This window comes from Pristiophorus japonicus, chromosome 1 (genome assembly GCF_044704955.1).
Source record: "Pristiophorus japonicus isolate sPriJap1 chromosome 1, sPriJap1.hap1, whole genome shotgun sequence".
Lineage (NCBI taxonomy): Eukaryota > Metazoa > Chordata > Chondrichthyes > Pristiophoridae > Pristiophorus > Pristiophorus japonicus.
The window spans coordinates 9,281,544-9,307,229 of NC_091977.1; the positions used below are offsets into that span (position 1 = coordinate 9,281,544).

General features: G+C 45.5%; 1 protein-coding gene across 3 annotated transcripts in view; it reads right to left on the bottom strand.

The window, feature by feature from the left end:
- Positions 1–25,686, bottom strand: part of lifra (LIF receptor subunit alpha a) — a 239,065-nt gene that overhangs the window by 5,149 nt on the left and 208,230 nt on the right. For all 3 annotated transcript variants that reach the window (XM_070877348.1, XM_070877341.1, XM_070877356.1), the window contains exons 12-18: positions 19,491–19,656; positions 19,133–19,200; positions 17,593–17,803; positions 13,821–14,000; positions 8,436–8,537; positions 4,549–4,731; positions 1,978–2,133 (exon numbers count right to left, since the gene is read on the bottom strand). In XM_070877348.1, coding sequence (XP_070733449.1) covers positions 1,978–2,133; positions 4,549–4,731; positions 8,436–8,537; positions 13,821–14,000; positions 17,593–17,803; positions 19,133–19,200; positions 19,491–19,656 — 1,066 coding nt within the window. The remainder of the gene's footprint in view (positions 1–1,977; positions 2,134–4,548; positions 4,732–8,435; positions 8,538–13,820; positions 14,001–17,592; positions 17,804–19,132; positions 19,201–19,490; positions 19,657–25,686) is intronic.

Consider the following 25,686-nt stretch of genomic DNA (forward strand, 5'->3'; position numbering starts at 1 on the left):
TTTCACTTCATACCCAATAAATCTGTTAACAATCCGTGGCCCACACACAATGCCCCATCTATGACAGGGTTGGGGGTAGATAAGGTCACGAACTTGGGCAGGGGGAGTTGCGGTGGGGGGGGCGGGGGAGACAATCAGAAACTTGGGCGGTGAGGGCGGTGGCAGATGGGAAAAGGTCTTAACCCGTGAGAATGAGCCGTGTCTGTTCCAAGTGAGCTCTGTTCTGTCTGCAGTCAGAATGGCTTGAATTACACTTTGCAAAGTCACTGATTACATGGGCAGGGCGGTTCTAAAAGAGTTTCATTCCAAAAAGAGTTTCCAGAGAAACTGCTGGGTGTGTCTTATCCTCCAAGGGGACCAATCAGCAATCAGGTCTTGTGATCAAGGGGACCCAATCAGAGCTTTAGGTGTTACAAATAAATGCATTCATAATATAATAGGGACAGTTGCTAAAAATACTGAATTCATTCGGATTCCTCAAGAGAATGAATGCTCAGTAAGTAGGTGACGGGAAAATGTTACTTAAGAAATATCAAAGGGTTTGTGGAAGAATTTTAGCTCCTTTGGAACCAACATGTCTACGTTTCAGCTGTTATGATTCTGTTAAGGTGTGATGTTTATGTGATGTGCAAAGTTGTCTTAACTTCTACTGATGAGAAATGAAGCCAGCCACATTCGGATGAGATTGGAGCGAGTGTGTCATCTACTGGTGGAGTAGCGTGTGACACAAAGATCACATGACAATCACAGAATCGCTAGGTTTACAGAGTGTCATCTGACTATCCCGTCTAGATTTATATATCGGCTCACTTTTCTGTAATTCTTTGGTATTCCGTACTGAGAACTCGCCTGGATCAGTTAGTTAAAGTGGACCCAAAGGATATTCTACGAGTAAGTATATAGACGTTTAAACTTGCTTGTAATTTTTGTCACTGTTAATAAAACTAATGAAGTTGATTCGTCTCTGGCATCTGAATTTATATAATTTGGATTAATCTACTCGGTTGATCTCAGTTGTCGAACAGCCTTTGCTCGTCCTGGATTGTCTTGCATTCGCTAATTGAAGTGGTGATCTATGTAAAAGTAATGGTTCAGCAAGGGAGCAGTTCTCAGCCTCTGATCGAACAGTTCATGCAGGTCAGCGTCACATGGTTTGTTTCAGCGGTTACCGTTCCATGAAGCAGAGCAACTGCGCACGTGAATCACTGCGGATACATCAGGTGTGGTTTAACAATCCACAACAACAACAACTTGTATTTATATAGCACCTTTAACGTCGTAAAACATCCCAAGGCGCTTCACAGGAGCGGTACCTACCAAAACTTGACACCGAGCCGCATAATGAGATATTGGGGCAGATGCTTGGTCAAAAGAGGCAGGTTTTAAGGTGTGTCTTGAAAGAGAAAAGAGAGGTAGAGACGCGGAGATGTTTAGGGAGAGAGTTCCAGAGCTTGGGGCCCAGGCAGCTGAAGGCACGGCAACCAATGGTGGAGCGATTATAATCAGGGATGCTCAAGAGGGCAGAATTGGAGAAGTGCAGATATTTCGGGGGGTTTGGGGGCTGGAGGAGATTACAGAGATAGGGAGGGGCGAGGCCATGGAGGGATTTGAAAACACGGATGAGAATTTTAAAATCATTGCTTAATTAGGAGCCAATGTAGGTCAGCGAGCGCAGGGGTGATGGGTGAGCGGGACTTGGTGCAAGTTAATAAATGCAAATCTTGCCTGTCTTTCAGTGTCCTTGGTCATTTTAGTTGTTAACGGAGCGCATTGCCTGGAGGGGAGAGGGATGTTCGAGTGGAACTGTGTCACTTCAAACCGGAGAACCTCAAAACAATATTCCATAAACATACAATGCCGGATTATCCCAGAAAAAGGATTCAAATCTCAGCGCATCCGAGAAAAATTCTGATCCCGCAATATGGTACATGCAGGCTGCCATAGGCCTTGGTGAGTGTTTGTCATGGGTGGACTTACGGCTGTTTGGTGTGGTCACGGTGACTGGTGTGCTGGGACTCTCCCCTCCTTTGGTGTACGTGCTCAATGCCACACGGTACGTCGTTCCTGGTTCCAGGCCCGTGATCTTGAAAGCCCGCGCCAAGGAGCTGTTTACGATCTTTGGCAGCGGATTAACTATCGCAATGGAGAAAACAGAAAATCAGAAACACTCTCCGAGACCGTGGTGCTACATGCTTATCGTAGAATGATGCACACAGGAGGCCATTCAGCCCATTGTGCCTGTGCCGGCTCTTTGAAAGAGCTATCCAATTAGACCCACTCCCCCTGCTCTTTCCCCGTAGCCCTGCAAATTTCTCCTCTTCAAATATATATAATTCCCTTTTGAAAGTTACTATAGAATCTGCATCCACCGTCCTTTCAGGCAGTGCATTCCAGATCACAACAACTCGCAGTGCAAGTATATTTCTCATCTCTCCTCTGGTTCTTTTGCTAATCACCTTAAAACTGTGACCCTGGTTACCGACCCTTCAGCCAGTGGAAACAGTTTCTCCTTATTTGCTCTATCAAAACCCTTCACGATTTTGAACACCTCCATCAAATCCCCCCTTAACACAGGATATTACAGCACAGAAACCGGCCATTCGGCCCAACCAGTCCATGCCGACCTTCATGCTCCACTCGAGCCTCCTCCCATCTTTCCTCATCTAACTATCAGCATAACCCTCTATTCCTTTCTCCCTCATATGATTGTCTAGCCTCCCCTTAAATGCATCTATTCTATTTGCTTCAACCACTCCCTGTGGCAGCGAGTTGCACATTCTCACCCCTCTCTGGGTTTCTCCTGAATTCCCGATTGGATTTATTGGTGGCTATCTTATATCGACGGCCTCTGGTTCTGCTCTCTACCTATCGATTTTAAGTTCATTTTTTTCCTTTCCACTTTGCCGACAGCCGAGGGTGTAATGAGTGCCAGGTTAGCACTGAACCACACAGGCCAGGCGGCCCAAGGTGTAACACCCAGCTAATGTCAGCTGTGACAGTAGTGCTAAACACAGCCCTTACCCAATCTCCAGCCCCACAAAATTCAATCAGGAACAAGCAACAATAAGAAATACAGGCGTAAATAGGACGAGTTGCTTGAGGCTCGTGGGTTGAACTGTCAGGACAAACACTGGGAGCAGCAGATTTTCTAGGTAACAAGAGAAAAAAAAACAGACTGCGCGACTGAATGTAGCGGCAACGATAAATCCCCCCGACCCCACACCGAGGGGGAACGCCACACACTTTGATCTTGCTTCGCTGAGTTTACAAGCCACACACACTCGAGTGCCAGGAGCGGCCCAACAGAGCCCCCCATCCCCTCCCACCCCACCGTGCTTCCCCAGCAGCAGGAAGAGAGGGTGGGTGATGTCAATGGCAGTTTCATTCGTCAGCGGGACCCACAGAGGGAGCAGGTCAGCCCCTTTCAGCCCTCGAGGAAAAGACATGAGAGTCACCCTGAAGGAACAAAACACTCGGTAATGCGAGAGCTGTTACTCAGGAGAGGGAAAATCTGGGGCAGAATACTTCTTGTTCACTGAACTCACCCCAAAATAAAAATACGCCTTGATTTTTTTTTTTAAACAGTAGGAAACATTTTATTGTTTCTCAGGAAGTGCAGCAAGGCAGTATTCACTGTCCATCCCGCCCCAGCTCAGAGAGGGCAACACAGAGTGGGTGGGACTGGAGTCACGTGTAAGGCCAGGCTGGGGAATAGTGGCAGGTTCACTTCCATTGGTGGGTTTTCTTGAAGATCCAGCAGCTTGCATGGCTATTTTCTCTGGTACCAGCCCCACAAATCGATTGATTTCAATTTCACAACGAGCCGTGATGGGATTTGAGCTTATAGTCTCTGGGAATGCTGGCCCTGTAATCCACAACACTGCTGAGCCACACTGAGAGGAGCTCGATGCATCTCCACCCAGTGCAAAGGGCCAGCAACTTTGAACTGGCTTGGGAAACCCAGTCCCCAGTCGGTCTAATCTAGAGAAAACCCACACAAGGCACATTTGTTCATCAGCTTTTAGACATTACTTTGAACAAAACTTTCCTTCCCACTGTCTACGCAGGTTCAGCAGAATGACACCAGGGCTCAAAGGATTAAATTATGGTTGCATAAACTTGGTTTGTATTCCCTTGAGTTTAAGACGGTTAAAGGAGTGATCTAAATGGGGGAGGGGTTCTAAAATTAACAACGGATTCGCTAGGGTAGATACAGATAAACAATTTCCTTTACCAGGGGAGTCCAGAACACAGGTACACAATCTTAAAATTAGAGTCAGGTTGTTCAGGAGTAAAATCAGGAAGTGTACTGGAAATCTGGAACTCTTTCCCCCCAAAAAGCTGTAGGTACAGGAAGTCATTTGAAATTTTGCAGAGAGAGATACAGCTCGACCATGATCTAACTGAATAGCAGAGCAGGCTCGAGGGAATGAATGGCCTCCGTCTACGTTTAAACAGAAGGCACTTCCAGGGACTAAAAGGCCAAATTTATGAATGTGGCTGCAGATGAGAGACACATTTCTGAAGAACAACACTTGTATAGAATACCTGCATTCCGCCCACGTGGGCTCATGGGCTTCATGGCTGCTGAATCGTTGTATAGTTTACTGTAATAAACCTTGAAACCCTCAATGAATCCTCGTCGTTTCTCCACAGGGATAGTTTTCCATTCGATCTGTACGGATTCTCCGGTGGTTTCCCTGATATTCAGTTTCGGAGCCTCTGATGGGGCTAAAGAGAGTAATCAAAGACCAGTGATTATATTAGGGTTTCAGTTAGCGTCCCAGTGCACGCTTCTCAAAACAATCATAAAAGGACAGTAATGGTGGTACCAGGACTTCCCATTCTGTGCCGTTTCAAAACCTGAGCCATGATTTCAGAGGTATGATTCTTTTGCAAAGCTTTATTAATGGGGGCATTTGGTTAAGTTTCTGCTTCTGTATTATTTTACCCACTTTGTCTGTCTGACAGGCCTTGACACCTGGGAGTCGAGGGCATGTGCCCAGCCCTCTCCCACATCATGGCGAATATACCCCTCCACTCTAAAACTCGAGAGATTGAGCAGACTAGGCTTACAGTCCCGAGAGTTTAGTGAGAGACGATCACATTGAAACATATACATTTCTTAAGGGGCTTGACAGGGTAGATGCAGGGAGGATATTTCCCCCTGGCTGGAGAGTCCAGAACCAGGGGTCACAGTCTCAGAATAAGGGGTCGGCCATTTAGGACTGAGATGAGGAGAAACTTCTTCACAGAGGGTGGTGAATTTTTGGAATTCTCTACCCCAGAGGGCTGTGGAAGTTTAGTCGTTGAGTATATTCAAGACTGAGATCGCTAGATTTTTTAAATACTATAGGGATCGAGGGATATGGGGATCGGTCGGGGAAGTGGAGTTGAGGTAGAAGATCAGCCATGATATTATTCAATGGCGGAGCAGGCTTGAAGGGGTGAATGCCGTACACATCCTGCTATTTCTTATGTACTTAAAACAGATTATCTGGTCATTATTACATTACTATTTGTGGGACCTCGCTGTGTGCAAATTTGCTGCCATGTTTCTTAAATTACAATAGTGTATTCTTTAAAAGTACTTAATTGGCTGTGAAGCATTTTGGGACATCCTGAGGTTGTGAAAGGCGCTATATAAATACAAGTACAATGGACCTGGTACAGCAGACATCTCAAGATGCTTAAAAAAGGAGGCAGACAAAAAGCAGGAAACTATAGACCAGTTAGCCTAACATCTGTGGTTGGGAAAATGTTGGATGACATTATTAAAGAAGCAGTAGCAGGACATTTGGAAAAGCATAATTCGGTCAGGCAGAGTCAGCATGGATTAATGAAGGGGAAGTCATGTTTGTCAAATTTGCTGGAATTCTTTGAGGATATAACGAACAAGGTGGATAAAGGGGGATCAGTGGATGTGGTGCATTTGGACTTCCAGAAAGCATTTGACAAAGGTGTCACATAAAAGGTTACTGCACAAGATAAAAGTTCATGGGGTTGGGGGTAATATATTAGCATGGATAGAGGATTGACTAATGAACAGAAAACAGAGAGTCGGGATAAATGGTTCATTCTCGGGTTGGCAATCAGTAACTAGTGGGGTGCCGCAGGGATCAGTGCTGGGACCCCAACTATTTATAATTGATATTAACGACTTGGAAGAAGGGACCGAGTGTAACGTAGCCAAGTTTGCTGATGATACAAAGATGGGAGGAAAAGCAATGTGTGAGGAGGACACAAAATCTGCAAAAGGACATAGACAGGCTAAGTGAGTGGGCAAAAATTTGCCAGATGGAATATAATGTTGGAAAGTGTGAGGTCATGCACTTTGGCAGAGAAAAATCAAAGAGCAAGTTATTATTTAAATAGAGAAAGATTGCAAAGTGCCGCAGTACAGCGGGACCTGGGGGTACTTGTGCATGAAACACATAAGGTTAGTATGCAGGTACAGCAAGTGATCAAGAAGGCCAATGGAATCTTGGCCTTTATTGCAAAGGGGATGGAGTATAAAAGCGGGGAAGTCTTGCTACAGTTATACAGGGTATTCGTGAGATCACACCTGGAATACTGCGTGCAGTTTTGGTTTCCATATTTACGAAAGGATATACTTGCTTTGGAGGCAGTTCAGAGAAGATTCACTAGGTTGATTCCAGAGATGAGGGGTTTGACCTATGAGGAAAGGTTGAGTAGGTTGGGCCTCTACTCATTGGAATTCAGAAGGTTGAGAGGTGATCTTATCGAAACGTATAAGATTATGAGGGGGCTTGACAAGGTGGATGCAGAGAAAATGTTTCCACTGATGGGGGGCATAATCTTAGAGTAAGGGGCCGTCCATTTAAAACTGAGACGAGGAGAAATGTCTTTTCTCAGAGGGTTGTAAATCTGTGGAATTCACTGCCTCAAGAGAGCTGTGGAAGCTGGGACATTGAATAAATTTAAGACAGAGATGGACAGTTTCTTAACCGATAAGGGAATAAGGGGTTATGGGGAGTGGGCGGGGAAGTGGATCTGGGTCCATGATCAGATCAGCCAAGATCGTATAAAATGGCGGAGCAGGCTCGAGGGGCCCTATGGCCTACTCCTGCTCTTATTTCTTATGTTCTTATGTAAATACTACCAACGATGTCTCTGCAAGATCCTACAAATCCCCTGGGAGGACCAACATTAGCATCCTCGACCAGGCCAACATCTCCAGCACTGAAGCACTGACCACACTTGATCAGCTCCACTGGGCAGGCCTGACATGAGACTCCCAAAACAAGCGCTCTACTCGGAATTCCTTCATGACAAACAAACCAAAGGTGGGCAGCGGAAACGTTGCAAGGACACTCTCAAAGCCTCCCTGACAAAGTGCAACATCCCTACTGACACCTGGGAGTCCCTGGCCAAAGACCGCCCTAAGTGGAGGAAGTGCATCTGGGAGGGCGCTGAGCACCTCGAGTCTCATCGCCGAGAGCATGCAGAAATCAAGCGCAGGCAGTGGAAAGAGCGTGCGGCAAACCAGTCCCACCCACCCACCCCTTCCCGCAACGACTATCTGCCCCACCTGTGACAGGGACTGTGGCTCTCGTATTGGACTGTTCAGCCACCTAAGAACTCACTTTAAGAGTGGAGGCAAGTCTTCCTCGATTCCGAGGGACTGCCTATGATGCTAAATAGAAGTCTCCCTTTCTTTCCTGCCTCCACACAGGTCTGGCTCGTGAAATGGCAGCTCACTGTTCCACACAGGTGTGCCCTGTCATCATGGAATCATAGAATGACACAGCACAGGAGGCCATTCGGCCCATCGTGCCTGTGTCGGCTCTTTGAAAGAGCTGACCAATTAGACCCACTCCCCTGCTCTTTCCCCATAGCCCTGCAAATACAGTATTTCCTTTTCAAGTATTTATCCAATTCCCGTTTGAAAGTTACTTCTGAATCTGCTACCACCGCCCTTTCAGGCAGCGCATTCCAGATCCTAGCAACTCGCTGTGTAAAACAAATTCTCCTCATCTTCTCTCTGGTTCTTGTGTCAATTATTTTAAATCTGTGTCCTTTGGTTAGCGACCCTATTGCCAGTGTAATCAGTTTCTCATCTTTGATAAAATTATAAAGTTAACTGAAGCCTATAAAAAAATACCGTAGATCTTCATTAATTAGCTAATGACTGGAATTACTTCAGTTTAATGCAAAGTATTGTGAATACAAGTGGTTTTCTAACTTCACCAGACACTTCCTCACATCACACGCATTAGTTTGAATAATACTGAATCACTGATCTGAATATCAGCCAAAGGTCAGGAGACCCAGAAAAGAAACTAAAGTCACCCGAACGAGGCAGTTTTATTTTGTGATAGTCAGGGGTCGGTGGCACTGCCCTTGAGGCCAGCTGGGTATTGCTGCACACTCAGATATCACTTCACTTAGGCTCCTGAAGTTGCCCTCCTTACCCAGCTCACGTGTGTACCCGACCTGTTGCTTCAGTAAGTGATCTCCGTCATCCCTGCATTCGTGCACCTCAATGTCGTACCGCACTCCGGGTTGAAAGGCATCTGTGAAAAATATTACAGCTCACTCTCAAAACTGTACAAAACAAATCACACATTTAAAAAGTTATAACTGACTGTAGTATAGTTTTGTGCAATGAGTCTGGGGCAGTTTCAGTCCAGGTCCTAGTGACATGGGCCCATAGCACAAGACTACGCCTAGATCAACTATTTCACTCATTCAGGCTGAATGTTAGCTGGTGTAGAAAATGAAAAAAAACTGTAGAGGGAGCTTTACTCTGTATCTAACCAGTGCTGTACCTGCCCTGGGAGTGTTTGATGGGACAGTGTAGAGGGAGCTTTACTCTGTATCTAACCCGTGCTGTACCTGCCCTGGGAGTGTTTGATGGGACAGTGTAGAGAGAGCTTTACTCTGTATCTAACCCGTGCTGTACCTGCCCTGGGAGTGTTTGATGGGACAGTGTAGAGAGAGCTTTACTCTGTATCTCACCCGTGCTGTACCTGCCCTGGGAGTGTTTGATGGGACAGTGTAGAGAGAGCTTTACTCTGTATCTAACCCGTGCTGTACCTGCCCTGGGAGTGTTTGATGGGACAGTGTAGAGAGAGCTTTACTCTGTATCTAACCCGTACTGTACCTGCCCTGGGAGTGTTTGATGGGACAGTGTCGAGGGAGCTTTACTCTGTATCTAACCCGTGCTGTACCTGCCCTGGGAGTGTTTGATGGGACAGTGTCGAGGGAGCTTTACTCTGTATCTAACCCGTGCTGTACCTGCCCTGGGAGTGTTTGATGGGACAGTGTAGAGGGAGCTTTACTTAATGAATGGAACCAAACTAGCTGAGCAGGGACCGAGAGAACTGGGATTGGTGGAAGATTCCACTCTGACATGTCCCTCACTGAGCGCAGCGATGAACAAAGTGATCAGAATGCTGAGCTGAACTGACCAATCTGTGAAGCACCAGTCTGAGGTCCTCACATGGCTGAAGCTGTGCCATGCTCTGGGACAGGCCGCACCTCGAGTACTGCGTTCAGTTCTGGTTGCCAAGGCACCGGGGAAAACATCCCAACCCTGGAAATCATAGAATGCTTCCAGCACCAAAGAAAGCCATTTGGCCCGTGGAGAGAAAGGTCACATGGTGCTGAGCTCCAACATCAGAGGGAACGGGTTAAGACTAAAACCTGGGGCTTTGCGGCATTGACGGGAGGCGAATGAGAGGCAACCTTACAGAGGTAGCTCAGGTACTGTGTGGAATAGAGAGGGTTAATCCCGAGCACTACTTCAAGTTAAACCACAACTGCAGGCCAAGGGGTCATAGGTTCAAAGTGGGAAAAGGGAATTTCAGGACTGGTGTCAGGAAGCACCGTCACACAGTGTGATTAACACCTTTGAGTGGGGGCATAAACCTACACAGGATATACAGCACAGAAACAGGCCATTCGGCCCAATCAGTCCATGTCGGCATTTATGCTCCACACGAACCTCCTCCTGTCATTCCTCATCTAACTCTATCAGCATAAACTTCTGTTCTCTTCTCCCCCATGTGCTTATCTAGCCTCCCCTTAAGTGCATCGATTCGCTCAACTACTCCCTATGGTAACTTCTCTACTTTTCAATTCTATCCCTTTAGCAATAAACCCTCGTGTTTGATTTGCTTTTTTATAGCCTAATTAATCTGCCTCACTACTTTGTGATTTGTGTACCTGCGCCCCAGATCCCTTTGCTTCTCTACCCCACTTAGATTCTTATTTTCCACATAATATGTGATCTTATTTTTCTTACCAAAATACAATACCTCACACTTATCTCTGCTGAAATTCCTTTGCCAATTATTAGCCCATTCTGCAAGTTTATGAATATCTTCCTGTAATCTGTTGCAGTCCTCCTCAGTATTAACTCCCTCCCCCCACTCCACACCCCAACTTACATTTAGCTTACATAGACTTGGGCATACAGGGTATAATTTCAAAGTTTGAATATATCACAAAACTAGGAAACAATGAGGGGGATAGTAACAGTCAGGAGGACATAGACAGACTGGTGAAATGGGCAAATAGCGGATGAAATTCCTCTGGAGTTGTTCAGAAGGTGGTTAGATACATAGAAACATAGAAAATAGATGCAGGAGTAGGCTATCGGCCCTTCGAGCCTGCACCACCATTCAATATGATCGTGGCTGATCATGCAACTTCAGTACCCCATTCCTGCTTTCTCTCCATACCCCTGGATCCCTTTAGCTGCAAGGGCCACATCTAACTCCCTTTTGAATATATCTAACGAACTGGCCTCAACAACTCTCTATGGTAGAGAATTCCACAGGTTCACAATTCTCTGGGTGAAGAAGTTTCTCCTCATCTCGGTCCTAAATGGTTTACCCCTTATCGTTAAGACTGTGACCCCTGGTTCTGGACTTCCCCAACATCGGGAACATTCTTCCTGCATCTAACCTGTCCAATCCCGTTAGAATTTTGTGTTTCTATGAGATCCCCTCTCATTTTTCTAAACTCCAGTGAATATAAGCCTAGTCGATCCAGTCTTTCTTCATATGTCAGTCCTGCCATCCCGGGAATCAGTCTGGTGAACCTTCGCTGCACTCCCTCAATAGCAAGAATGTCTTTCCTCAGATTAGGAGACCAAAACTGTACACAATATTCAAGGTGTGGCCTCACCAAGGCCCTGTACAACTGCAGTAAGACCTCCCTGCTCCTATACTCAAATCCTCTCGCTATGATTAATGATTTAGACGAGGGGATTAAATGTAGTATCTCCAAATTTGCGGATGACACTAAGTTGAGTGGCAGTGTGAGCTGCGAGGAGGGTGCTATGAGGCTGCAGAGTGACTTGGATAGGTTAGGTGAGTGGGCAAATACATGGCAGATGAAGTATAATGTGGATAAATGTGAGGTTATCCACTTTGGTGGTAAAAACAGAGAGACAGACTATTATCTGAATGGTGACAGATTAGGAAAAGGGGAGGTGCAACGAGACCTGGGTGTCATGGTACATCAGTCATTGAAGGTTGGCATGCAGGTACAGCAGGCGGTTAAGAAAGCAAATGGCATGTTGGCCTTCATAGCGAGGGGATTTGAGTACAGGGGCAGGGAGGTGTTGCTACAGTTGTACAGGGCCTTGGTGAGGCCACACCTGGAGTATTGTGTACAGTTTTGGTCTCCTAACCTGAAGGACATTCTTGCTATTGAGGGAGTGCAGCGAAGGTTCACCAGACTGATTCCCGGGATGGCGGGACTGACATATCAAGAAAGACTGGATCAACTGGGCTTGTATTCACTGGAGTTCAGAATAAGAGGGGACCTCATAGAAACATTTAAAATTCTGACGGGTTTAGACAGGTTAGATGCAGGAAGAATGTTCCCAATGTTGGGGAAGTCCAGAACCAGGGGTCACAGTCTAAGGATAAGGGGTAAGCCATTTAGGACCGAGATGAGGAGAAACTTCTTCACCCAGAGAGTGGTGAACCTGTGGAATTCTCTACCACAGAAAGTTGTTGAGGCCAATTCACTAAATATATTCAAAAAGGAGTTAGATGAAGTCCTTACTACTAGGGGGATCAAGGGGTATGGCGAGAAAGCAGGAATGGGGTACTGAAGTTTCATGTTCAGCCATGAACTCATTGAATGGCGGTGCAGGCTAGAAGGGCTGAATGGCCTACTCCTGCACCTATTTTCTATGTTTCTATGATGGCCAACATGCCATTTGCCTTCTTCACCGCCTGCTGTACCTGCATGCTAACTTTCAATGACTGATGTACCATGACACCCAGGTCTCGTTTCACCTCCCCTTTTCCTAGTCTGTCAACTTTCAGATAATATTCTGCCTTCCTGTTTTTGCCACCAAAGTGGATAACCTCACATTTATTCACATTATACTGCATCTGCCATGCATTTTCCCACACACCTAACCTGTCCAAGTCACCCTGCAGCCTCAGTACTCGGTCCATTGCTGTTTGTAGTATATATTAATGATTTAGACTAAAATGTAGGGGGCATGATAAAGAAATTTGCAGATGATACAAAAATTGGCGGTGTGGTTGACAGTGAGGAGGAAAGCTCGAGACTGCAGGAAGATATCGATGAACTGGTCAGTTGGGCAGAAAAGTGGAATTAAATCTGGAAAAGTGTGAGGTAATGCATTTAGGGAAGGGCAACAAAGCAAGGGAATACACAATAAATGGGAGGATACTGAGCAATGTGGAGGAACAGAGGGACCTTGGAGTATATGTCCATAGATCCTTAAAGGTAGCGGGACAGGTCAATAGTTAAAAAGGGCATACGGAATGCTTGCCTTTATTAGCTGAGGCATCGAATATAGGAACAGGGAGGTTATGCTAGAACTGTAAACAACACTGGTTAGGCCACAGCTTGAGTACAGCATACAGTTCTGGTCACCACATTGCAGGAAAGATGTGATTGCACTAGAGAGAGTGTAGAACAGATTTATATGAGAATGTTGCCAGGACTGGAAAACTTTAGCTATGAGGAAGGATTGAATAGACTGGGGTTGTTTTCTTTGGAACAGAGGAGACTGAGGGGAGACCTGATTGAGGTGTATACAATTATGAGGGACCTGGATAGAGTTGATTGGAAGGACCTATTTCCCTTGACAGAGGGATCAACAATCAGGGAGCATAGATTTAAAGTAATTGGTAGAAGGTTTAGAGAGGAGATGAGGAAACAGAAATTTCACCCAGATGGTGGTGGGGGTCTGGAACTCACTGCCTGAAAGGGTGGTAGAGGCAGAAACCCTCATCACATTTAAAAAGTACTTGGTTGTGGACTTAAAGTGCCGTGACCTACAGGGCTACAGACCTAGTGCTGGAAAGTGAGATTAGGCTGGACAGCTCTTTTTCAACTGACACAGACACGATGGGCCGAATTACCTCCTTCTGTGTCGTAATCTTCTATGATAGTAAGAGCAGGAGAGTTATCTCTGTTGTCCTGGCCAATATTTAACGCTCAATACCAACATCAGTAAAAACAGATTATCTGGTCATTATCACATTGCTGTGTGTGGGAGCTTGCTGTGTGCAAATTGGCTGCTGCATTTCCCACATTACAACAGTGACTACACTCCAAATGTATTTCATTGGCTGCAAAGTGCTTTGAGACGTCTGGTGGTCGTGAAATGCAAGTCTTTCCTTTTTTTTAAAATCTGTACTTATCTTTGTCACCTTGGTCAACACGAATTTCATTTAAGAAAAAGTAAACGAGACAAAGAGACTGAGACCCGGGGAGAGCAAGCAGCAGAGAGCCAGAGAGTGCAAACGCCAGAGAGATTTCTCAAGCAAAACATTTATCGCTTTAAAATCCTTCACCTGATTTTATTATGGCTTGTGTTGAGTCTGAGGGAAATTTCCGCCAGTCTAAATCACACAGTTGGGAGCTCTGGAAGTTGCACCACTGCACGATGTAGCCACAGCTCCCGGCCTGGTATTTCGGCCAGGTCACGTTGAATCCGTTCCCTACACCAGTGGCTTTTTCGGTGAAAGTTTTTTCTAGAAAAAAAAAGGAGGGAAATACAAAAGTAAATTCAGAGATTACTCGTCTGAAAGGGAACAAACAGGACCTGTGGGGTAATACTTTTGTGATCTCCCAACAGGCACTGTGGAGCTCACAGCGTGTGCCAATGTCCAGGGATTAACAAAAAAAGACTTGTATCGCATCTTTCACAACCTTTTGAAGTGTAGTCACTGTTCTAACGTGGTTGCCAAACCTTATTAGGTCATTGACCCAAAACATTAACTCAGTTTCTCTCTCTCTCCACAGATGGTGCCTGACCTGCTGAGTGTTTCCTGCATTTTCTGTTTTTATTCCCGTTTCTCCCTCTTTTCCCAAGTACCCGTCTCACACCTACAATCACTCCCTTGCGTTTTACGTTTACTCCCCACACCACCATTTTGCTTCAGCCCCAGCTGGCCTCTTTCTTTTACTCGATTCAACCTGGTTGGCCTCCTGCACTGTGGGCCTCAGATTGAAAGGGGGAGGGGGGTAGGGAGACGAGATGGTCAGAACAACAACAACTTGTATTTATATAGCGCCTTTAACTAAGTAAAATGAAGTACTTTTGAAGTGTAGGCACTGTTGTAATGTGGGAAATGCGGCAGCCAATTTGCGCACAGCAAGCTCCCACAAACAGCAATGTGATAATGACCAGATAATCTGTTTTAGTGATGTTAATTGAGGGATAAATATTGGCCCAGGACACCGAGGATAACGCCACTGCTCTTCTTCGAAATGGTGCCATGGGATCACAGCCACCCGAGAGAGCAGACGGGGCCTCGGTTTAACGTCTCATCCGAAAGACAGCACCTCTGAACATACGGCGTTCCCTCAGCACTGCACCGGGAGTGTCAGCCTAGATTCATGTGCTCAAGTTTCTGGTGTGGGACTTCTGACTTAAGAGGCGAGAGTGCTACCCACGGCTCAAATTTGACACCGAGCCACGCAGGAGAAATTAGGGCAGGTGACCAAAAGATTGGTCAAAGAGGTTGATTTTAAAGAGCGTCTTAAAGGATGAAAGAGAAGTAGCGAGGCGGAGAGGTTTAGGGAGGGAGTTCCAGAGCTTAGGGCTGAAACAGCTGAAGGCCCGGCCAGCGATGACTGAGTGATTATAATCAGGAACGCACAGCAGCGGGTTTGCTCCCATGTCACTCTCCAGTAACTTTGAATAAAGTGTCCACTACAACAACAAAACTACGAGGCACTGCAGCACTGGCTGAACGTGAGCTAGGGGCATTGTTTCATTGAAGGAACCCCTCGCAGGTCAGCTGTGCCCTGCTGTTAACCCCATGCTGGACACTGTTACCTTGTGTGTCAATCTAAACAACGAGCACGGCATCTCATTTTCAGGACAGAATATTAAAGTAAAACCGGATGAAAACTAAAACACTGCGAATGCTGTCAACACACAACGGGCCAGTCAGCATCTGAAGGAGAAAGCTTCTGGCAAAGTGGCCCGCTTGGGACAGGAGCCTGTCGTTCCATCTCAGATGCTGAATGGCCCTCACATTTCAAGCACCTTGGGTTTGTTTTTTTTTGGCCCGATTCTCATCCTCTGCTGAGGCACTGCCTCCTATCTGGGGTGGAATTCCTCAGCCGTCAGCAATCCTCTGGTACTTCACCGGTCACACGTGCCAAGACAGTGAATGTTGACAGGCTATTGGACCACAGAGGGCAAGCCTGATCCTGACCTTGCCCAATGTCACCACGACACTTTCCATCAGAGGGGGCGGGAAAGCCTAGCCGATTCCTTTCCATTCCACAGCCCACAGAAAGGCCAACAGGTGCGGCCCCCGTGACCCCGACTGCAGCAAAGACCAGAAATGCAAACTGGAACCAAAGGCTTGGTGCTAAACTTGGCAGCACCTTCAGCCACTGGCCCAGGGGAGCCTCCGCGACCCCATTTTCAGTTTGGATTTCAGCATTCGCTGACCAATTGCTTAGTCTCGACTTGCTCATGAATAATCCGTCCTTTCCAGTTACTTTAATCAGGTAAAGTGGCCCAGTAACACAACAAAACTGTGAGGTCCCACAGTTTTTAATCTTATTCCTACTCGGGATGTGGACGTTACTGGCAAGGCCGGCATTTATTGCCCATTCTCGATTACTCTGAGAAGGTGGCGGGACTCCTTCAACTGAACGACTTGCTAGGTCACTTGAGAGGACGGAGCCAACCACGTTGTGTGGGATTCTGTTGGCCAGACTGTGTAAGGACGGCAGGTTTCCTTCCCTGAAGGACATTAGTGAACTGGTTGAGTTTTTAACGACAATCCAACAGCTTCACGATCACTTTTACAGATACCAGCTTTTTATTTCCAGTTTTAAAAACAGAATTCAAATTCTCAAACTGACATGGTGGAATTAAGACTCATGTTCTCGGATTACCTCCTAGTCCAGTAACATAATCACAACATCCACAAAATTAGATTCAGTGAAATTTAAATAGTTAATATGCTACTTCAAGTCGTCTTCAAAAGTATACAATGAGCAATTTGTTGACTTGTCTCAGTAATTGATGAAGATCTCACACACAGTTTCTGGTCCCGGGCACTTATCAGGAGGTTTGACAGTTCTTACCTTCCAGCAGTCCAAGAAAAGAGGAAAATAAAAAACAGAGACAGAGATACAGGCAGGCCAGCTAAGATTACAAAGGCTTTCAGTCAGGTTTCAGAAGCAGGAACATAAGAACCTAAAAAATAGGAGCAGGAGCAGGCCATTTGGCTCCTCGAGCCTGCTCCACCATTCAATAAGATCATGGCTGATCTGATCATGGACTAAGGTCCACTTCCCTGCCCGCTCCCCATTTACTCCCTTATCGTTCAAAAATCGGTCTATCTCCACCTTAAATATATTCAATGACCCAGCCTCCATAGTTGTCTGGGGCAGAGAATTCCACAGATTTACGACCCTCAGAGAATTCCTCCTCATCTCAGTTCTAAATGGGCGACCCCTTATTCTTAAACTATGCCCCTCAGTTCCAGATTCCCCCACGAGGGGAAACATCCTCTCCGCATCTACCTTGTCGAGCCCCCTCAGTATCGTATATGTTTCAATAAGATCCCCTCTCATTCTTCTAAACTCCAATGAGTATAGGCCCAACCTGCTCAACCTTTCTTCATAAGTCAATCCCTTTATCTCAGGAATCAACCCACGAGGCAGTCGGGCCTTTTAAATAGAAAGCAGTGAGGTGTCACGCTGAGTCTAAAAGAATTAGAATTGTTGGAGGATATGTTGTTTAAGTGAAGTAAGACAAGCCAATGATGTGGGAAAGTGTGGCGTGTTCTTATTGTACATTACAGTATTATGCAATGGTAAGTTTTACGGATTGAATTGAGCGAGTTCAATCATGATTGCTGTTCTGTATGTTCAGTTCAATTTGAAATACAGCTTTCATATCAAACCTCGTCTCACAGGTGTGAGAGACACAAAGATACAGTTCAGATCACATAGGGGCCACTACTGTTACACCTCCGGGTTAAGTTATCATACAGGTAAGATGTGGAGCACTCCCATAAAAGAAAGAGGCTGAGATTGCTGACGGGAACAAATGATGCCTCTGACCCGGAAACCCGGAGTTCAAACACTCACCATTCCGCTGTGGAGGGATCCTGATCACAGAAGGGGGTGACGCTCCGGCACTGTTTTTCGCTGTAACGGTAATTATGTAGCCAGCTTGGTCGAGGGCTATGCGTGCGTTGGTCATCGATGTCTCTGTAGTACGTGACAAAACACTTCCCACCCTCGTCCAAGTTACATTGTAGGATAAAACTGGACCATTCGCATTGGTGTCTGAAAGTGGCTGTGAGGGAGAGAACGATTAAAGCAGCTTGTTGCAGCACTGTTATGCTTAATTTGGTCCCTGGATAGGACATATTCTTCCAGCTGATGGGCGACTCATCGCTCGCCTTTATCTCCAACTTTTTTCTCGATCAGAAACTTCCTTGTTCCTTTTTCATCAACAGCATTAGTCCAGGTCTCTGGATTACTAGTCCAGTAAACACTATGCTACCATTCCTAGTTCTTTTGGTTCTGTGATTCTTTTGACAATTAGCTTAAATCTGTGTCCTCTGGTTCCATAAGAATAGAAGCAGGAGGCCATACGACCCCTTGAGCCTGCTCCGCCATTTAATAAGATCATGGCTGATCTGATCGTGGACTCAGGTCCACTTCCCTGCCCGCTCCCCATAACCCTTTAATGGTTAAGAAACTGTCTATCTCTGTCTTAAATTTATTCAATGACCCAGCTTCCACAGCTCTCTGAGGCAGCAAATTCCACAGATTTACAATCCTCAGAGAAGAAATTCCTCCTCATCTCAGCTTTAAATGGGCGGCCCCTCATTCTAAGATTATGCCCCCTAGTTCTAGTCTCCCCTCTCAGTGGAAACATCCTCTCTGCATCCACCTCGTCAAGCCCACTCATAATCTTATATGTATCCTTTCGTAAATATGGAAACCAACTGGTTATCGCTCATCCTGCCAGTGGAAACAGTTGCTCCTTATTTACTCTATCAAAACCCTTCATCATTTTGAACACCTCTATTAAATCTGTCCTGAACCTTCTCTGCTCAAAAAGGAGAATATCCAATTTCTCCACGTAGCTGAAGTTCCTCATCTCTCGTACCTCCTCTGCACCCTCTCTAAGGCCCCCGGACATCCTACCTAAAGTGTTTTTTTTCTCCCACTCATTCAATCTTGGTGACGTCTCTTGCCAGGACTTTCACCTTTCTTCTTAAAAAAAACATTTCTGTCATAAGAACATAAGAACTAGGAGTAGGCCATTCAGTTCTTCATGCCTGCTCCTCCATTCAATAAGATCGTGGCCAATCTGCTACCCCAACTCCACCTTCCCGCATATCCCTTGATTGCGAGTATCCAAAAATCTAACGACCTCTGTCTTGAATGTACTCAACGACTGAGCATCCACAGCCCTCTGGGGTAGAGAATTCCAAAGATTCACCACCCTCTGAGTGAAGAAATGTCTCCTCATCTCAGTCCTAAATGGCTGAGCCCTTACTCTGAGACTGTGACCCATGGCCCTAGACTCCCCAGTCACGAGGAAACAATCCCACAGCATCTACCCTGTCAAGCCCCCTCAGAATTTTATATATTTGAATGAAATAGCCCTTACCTTCCAGTAAACAGTCACAGTACGGTCTGGCTTAATCGTTCTCCAAACATTCAGGCTCACTGCCGGAGCTGTAATTACAAGCATTTTGTGAGGGAAAATGGACATTGGAGGGGAAAAACTCGCATTTATAGTTTATCACCCTCCCCCCCACACCCGACAATATGGGACCTTGTTACAAGGTTGATAGTATGCTTTATAATCCAGATAGGGTTTCTGGCCTAAATCCACAGTACGCAGGCTGTGTTGTTCCCGAGACTGGTTCCATCCACCACATCAACCCCTCGTGGTTTGATGAGTTATATATATCGACCGCATGTCTCAGTTTATTTACTAGATCATGCCCCTCACGGTTACTCACCAGCTTGCTTAGTTGTGACATTTAGAACATTGCTCCATTTACTCCACTTCCAGAAATACAGAGACGAATAGCGAGCCCTAATGGAATATCTTGTGTTGGGTCGTAAGTTGTTTAATATTACTGTGTGCTGTGCGTCCTCTGGTCCTCCACTCACAGAGTAGTTATGCTTTTAATAGAAAAGTATTTATAGATTAGGCTAGAGTGTGTCAATTATTCATTAATAACTGAAGGCAAAAAAAGTCTGCTCTGCCATATTGACACAATAGGGGGTGCTCTGCTGGGAATGGGAGCCATCTTTTTGGAACTTCCGAGCCTTTGGCCTGAACTCCATTAGCTTCTCTGGCTGTCACATCAGGCGGATTGAAATGTTGGCGTACTGCCCGGCTCACTCAGCTTCCTCCCTACATCCTGCCCACATCCAGCAGCCATCCCTCCCCTATTGCTGCCAAAATTCGAATCCATCACCGCAAGGCCTGTAGTGCGTCCATCTCAACCCTCCACTAGTTTTAACACATTCAAAGCGCCACAGTCTGTGCCCTTTCCTTTGCAAAGCTCCTCACTTCCATCACCTCAGTCCGCTCCAAATTGTTCTAGCCACCTGCCCCAGCAGGTCAACTTCAACATTATTGTTCTGCTTTCACATGTCTCCATGGCCTTGCCCACTTGACCATGGTCACTTCCCCTGCCATTAGTTCCCACATGTACCATCTCCTCATCCGGTAATCCATGACGTTTTGGTGGGAAGAATAAGGAAGCCACATACTCCTTGGAAAATAATTGTCTAAATGGATTGGGGGAGCAGCGGGAGCTGGAGTTACAGATAAACAAATCACTAAAGTAGCAACGCAGGTTAATAAAGCGATTTTAAAAAAAGCGAAGTACTGCGGCTCATTTCTAAAGGGATAGAATTGAAAAGCAGCGAAGTTACGTTAAACTTGTATACAATCTTGGTTAGGCAACAGTTGGAGTATTGGGAACAGTTTTAGAAAAACATATTAGAAAAAGGATATAGAAGCACTGGAGAATGTGAAAAAAAGGTTTACCAGCATAATACCAGAACTGAGAGGTTATACCAGGCTGGGGTTCTTTTCTCGAGAAGCAAAGACTGAGGGGTGACCTAATAGAGGTCTTTAAGATTATGAAAGGGTTTGATAGGGTAGACGTAGAGAAGACGTAGAGAAGGCGAGACCAGAACTAGGGGCCATAAATATAGGATGGTCACTTATAAATCCAATAGAGTATTCAGGAGAAACTTCTTTACCCAGAGAGTGGTTAGAATGCGGAACCACAGGGAGTGGTTGATGCGAATAGTATAGATGCATTTAAGGGGAAGCAAGATAAGCACATGAGAGAGAAAGGTATAGAAGGAGATGTTGATGGGGCTAGATGAAAAAGGGATGGGAAGAGGCTTGTGTAGAGCACAAACACCGGCATGGAGCTGATGGGCTGAATAGAAACATAAAAAATAGGTGCAGGAGTAGGCCATTCGGCCCTTCGAGCCTGCACCACCATTCAATAAGATCATGGCTGATCATTCCCTCAGTACCCCTTTCCTGCTTTCTCTCCATATCCCTTGATCCCCTTAGCCGTAAGTGCCATATCTAACTCCCTCTTGAATATATCCAATGAAATGGCATCAACAACTCTCTGCGGTAGAGAATTCCACAGGTTAACAACTCTGAGTGAAGCAGTTTCTCCTCATCTCAGTCCTAAATAGCCTACCCCTTATCCTAAGACTATGTCCACTGGTTTTGGACTTCCCCAACATCGGGAACATTCTTCCCGCATCCAACCTGTCCAGTCCCGTCAGAATCTTATAAGTTTCTATGAGATCCCCTCTCATCCTTCTAAACTCCAGTGAATAAAGGCCCAGTTGACCTAGTCTCTCTCCCTGGAATCAGTCTGGTGAACCTTCACTGCACTCCCTCAATAGGCGTTTCTGCGGCTGCAATCGAGACTCCAGGATGGTATGTTGCCTCCCTGGTGCACGGATCAAGGATGTCTCCGAGCGAGTGCAGGACATTCTAAAAAGGGAGGGAGAACAGCCAGTTGTCGTGGTGCACATTGGTACCAACGACATAGGTAAAAAAAAGGGATGAGATCCTACGAGACGAATTTAAGGAGCTAGGAGTTAAATTAAAAAGTAGGACCTCAAAAGTAATAATCTCGGGATTGCTACCAGTGCCACGTGCTAGTCAGAGTAGGAATCGCAGGATAGCACAGATGAATACGTGGCTTAAGCAGTGGTGCAGCAGGGAGGGATTCAAATTCGTGGGGCACTGGAACAGGTTCTGGGGGAGGTGGGACCAGTACAAACTGGACGGTCTGCACTTGGGCAGGAACGGAACCAATGTCCTAGGGGGAGTGTTTGCTAGTGCTGTTGGTGAGGAGTTTAACTAATATGGCAGGGGGATGGGAACCAATACAGGGAGACAGAGGGAAACAAAAAGGAGACAAAAACAAAAAACAGAAAAGAGATGAGTAAAAATGGAGGGCAGAGAAACCAAAGGCAAGAAACAAAAAGGGCCACTGAATATAAAAGGGCTGCAGGAGGGGTAAAAACTAAAAATCATGGTTTAAAAACGAGGATGAAAACACTCTACCTAAATGCACGCAGCATTAGAAATAAAGTAAATGAGTTGACGGCACAAATCATTACAAATGGGTATGATTTGGTGGCCATTACAGAAACATGGTTGCAAAGTGGCCAAGACTGGGAATTAAACATACAGGGGTATCTGACGATTCAGAAAGATAGACAAGAAGGGAAAGGAGGTGGGGTAGCTCTGTTAATAAAGGATGATATCAGGGCAGTTGTGAGGGATGATATTGGCTCCAATGAACAAAATGTTGAATCATTGTGGGTGGAGATTAGAGATAGTAAGGGGAAAAAGTCACTGGTCGGCGTAGTTTATAGGCCCCCAAATAATAACTTCACGGTGGGGCGGACAATAATCAAGGGAATAATGGAGGTATGTGAAAAAGGAACGACAGTAGTCAAGGGGGATTTTAACCTACATATCGACTGGTCAAATCAAATCGCAGGGGGTAGCCTGGAGGAGGAATTCATAGAATGCATACGGGACTGTTTCTTAGAACAGTATGTAACAGAGCCTACAAGGGAGCAAGCCATCTTGGATCTGGTCCTGTGTAATGAGACAGGAAAAATAAACGATCTCCTAGTAAAAGATCCTCTCGGAATGAGTGATCACAATATGGTTGAATTTGTAATACAGATTGAGGATGAGGAAGTTGTATCAGAAATGAGGGTACTATGCTTAAACAAAGGGGACTACAGTGGGATGAGGGCAGAGTTGGCTAAAGTAGACTGGAAACAAGGACTAAACGGTGGCACAATTGAGGAACAGTGGAGGACTTTTAAGGAGCTCTTTCATAATGCGCAACAAAAATATATTCTAGTGAAAAAGAAGGGCGGCAAGAGAAGTGATAACCAGCCGTGGATAACCAAGGAAATAAAGGAGAGTATCAAATTAAAAACCAATGCGTATAAGGTGGCCAAGGTTAGTGGGAAACTAGAAGATTGGGAAAATTTTAAACGACAGCAAAGAATGACTAAGAAAGCAATAAAGAAAGGAAAGATAGATTACGAAAGTAAACTGGCGCAAAACATAAAAACAGATAGTAAAAGCTTTTACCGATATATAAAACGGAAGAGAGTGACTAAAGTAAATGTTGGTCCCTTAGAAGATGAGAAGGGAGACTTAATAATGGGAAATGTGGAAATGGCTGAGACCTTAAACAATTATTTTGCTTCCGTCTTCACAGTGGAAGACACAAAAACAATGCCAAAATTTGCAGGCCACAGGAATGTGGGAAGGGAAGACCTTGAGACAATCACTATCACTAGGGGAGTAGTGCTGGATAGGCTAATGGGACTCAAGGTAGACAAGTCCCCTGGTCCTGATGAAATACATCCCAGGGTATTAAAAGAGATGGCTGAAGTTATAGCAGATGCATTCGTTATAATCTTCCAAAATTCTCTGGACTCTGGGAAGGTACCAGTGGATTGGAGAGCAGCTAATGTAACGCCACTGTTTAAAAAAGGGGGCAGGCAAAAGGCAGGTAACTATAGGCCGGTTAGTTTAACATCTGTAGTGGGGAAAATGCTTGAAACTATCATTAAGGAAGAAATAGCGGGACATCTGGATAGGAATAGTGCAATCAAGCAGACGCAGCATGGATTCATGAAAGGGAAATCATGTTTAACTAACATACTAGAATTCTTTGAGGATATAACAAGCATGATGGATAGAGGTGTACCGATGGATGTGGTGTATTTAGATTTCCAAAAGGCATTCGATAAGGTGCCACACAAAAGGTTACTACAGATGATAAAGGTACGAGGAGTCAGAGGAAATGTATTAGCATGGATAGAGAATTGGCTGGCGAACAGAAAGCAGAGAGTCGGGATAAATGGGTCCTTTTCCGGTTGGAAATCAGTGGTTAGTGGTGTGCCACAGGGATCAGTGCTGGGACCACAACTGTTTACAATATACATAGATGACCTTGAAGAGGGGACAGAGTGTAGTGCAACAAAATTTGCAGATGACACTAAGATTAGTGGGAAAGCGGGTTGTGTAGAGGACTCCGAGAGACTGCAAGGAGATTTGGATAGGTTAAGCGAATGGGCTAAGGTTTGGCAGATGGAATACAATGTCGGAAAGTGTGAGGTCATCCACCTTGGGGAAAAAAAACAGTAAAAGGGAATATTATTTGAATGGGGAGAAATTACAACATGCTGTGGTGCAAAGGGACCTGGGGGTCCTTGTGAATGAATCCCAAAAGGTTAGTTTGCAGGTGCAGCAGGTAATCAGGAAGGCAAATGGAATATTGGCCTTCATTGCAAAAGGGATGGAGTACAAAAGCAGGGAGGTCTTGCTGCAACTGTATAAGGTATTGGTAAGGCCGCACCTGGAGTACTGCATGCAGTTTTGGTCACCTTACTTAAGGAAGGATATACTAGCTTTGGAAGGGGTACAGAGACGATTCACTAGGCTGATTCCAGAAATGAGGGGGTTACCTTATGAGGATAGATTAAGTAGACTGGTTCTTTACTCCTTGGAGTTCAGAAGGATGAGGGGTGATCTTATAGAAACATTTAAAATCATGAAAGGGATAGACAAGATAGAGGCAGAGAGGTTGTTTCCATTGGTGGGGGAGACTAGAACTAGGAGGCACAGCCTCAAAATACGGAGGAGCCAATTTAAAACCGAGTTGAGAAAAAATTTCTTCTCCCAGAGGGTTGTGAATCTGTGGAATTCTCTGCCCAAGGAAGCAGTTGAGGCTAGCTCATTGAATGTTTTCAAGTCAAAGATAGATAGATTTTTAAGCAATAAGGGAATTAAGGGTTACGGGGAGAGGGCGGATAAGTGGAGCTGAGTCCACGACCAGATCAGCCATGATCTTATTGAATGGCGGGGCAGGCTCGAGGGGCTAGATGGCCTACTCCTGTTCCTAATTCTTATGTTCTTATGTTCTTAATAGCAAGAACGTCCTTCCTCAGATTAGGAGACCAAAACTGAACACAATATTCCAGGTGAGGCCTCACTAAGGCCCTGTACAACTGCAGTAAGACCTCCCTGCTCCTGTACTTAAATCCACTAGCTATGAAGGCCAACATACCATTTGCCTTCTTCACCGCTTGCTGTACCTGCATGCCAACTTTCAATGACTGATGAACCATGACACCCAGTTCTCGTTGCACCTCCCCTTTTCCTCATCTGCCACCATTCAGATAATATTCTGCCTTTGTGTTTTTGCCCCCAAAATGGATAACCTCACATTTATCCACATTATACTGCATCTGCCATGCATTTGCCCACTCACCTAACCTGAATGGCCTGTTTCAGTAATTATGAAGTATTACAAAGTATTTATAGCATGTGTATATTTTCAGTTTCTAGATATTTTTCTATTACTTCTTTGATTAAGGATTCCACTATCTTTCCAACCACTGCCATCAAGCTAATTGGTCTACCGACCAATCAATAGACCATAAATACTGTGCAACTATAACATCTCCATCAGTGGCAACTGCTTGTTCAGCTACTTCGATCCTACTCCCCCAAACCCCTTGCCACCTCCCTCCTTACTTTCAAAGACTTTTTCCAGACCCTCTAAGCGACAGGCATTCCGTCCTGCAAAACTTAACCAGCCCGCAACCCAGGAAAGTAGG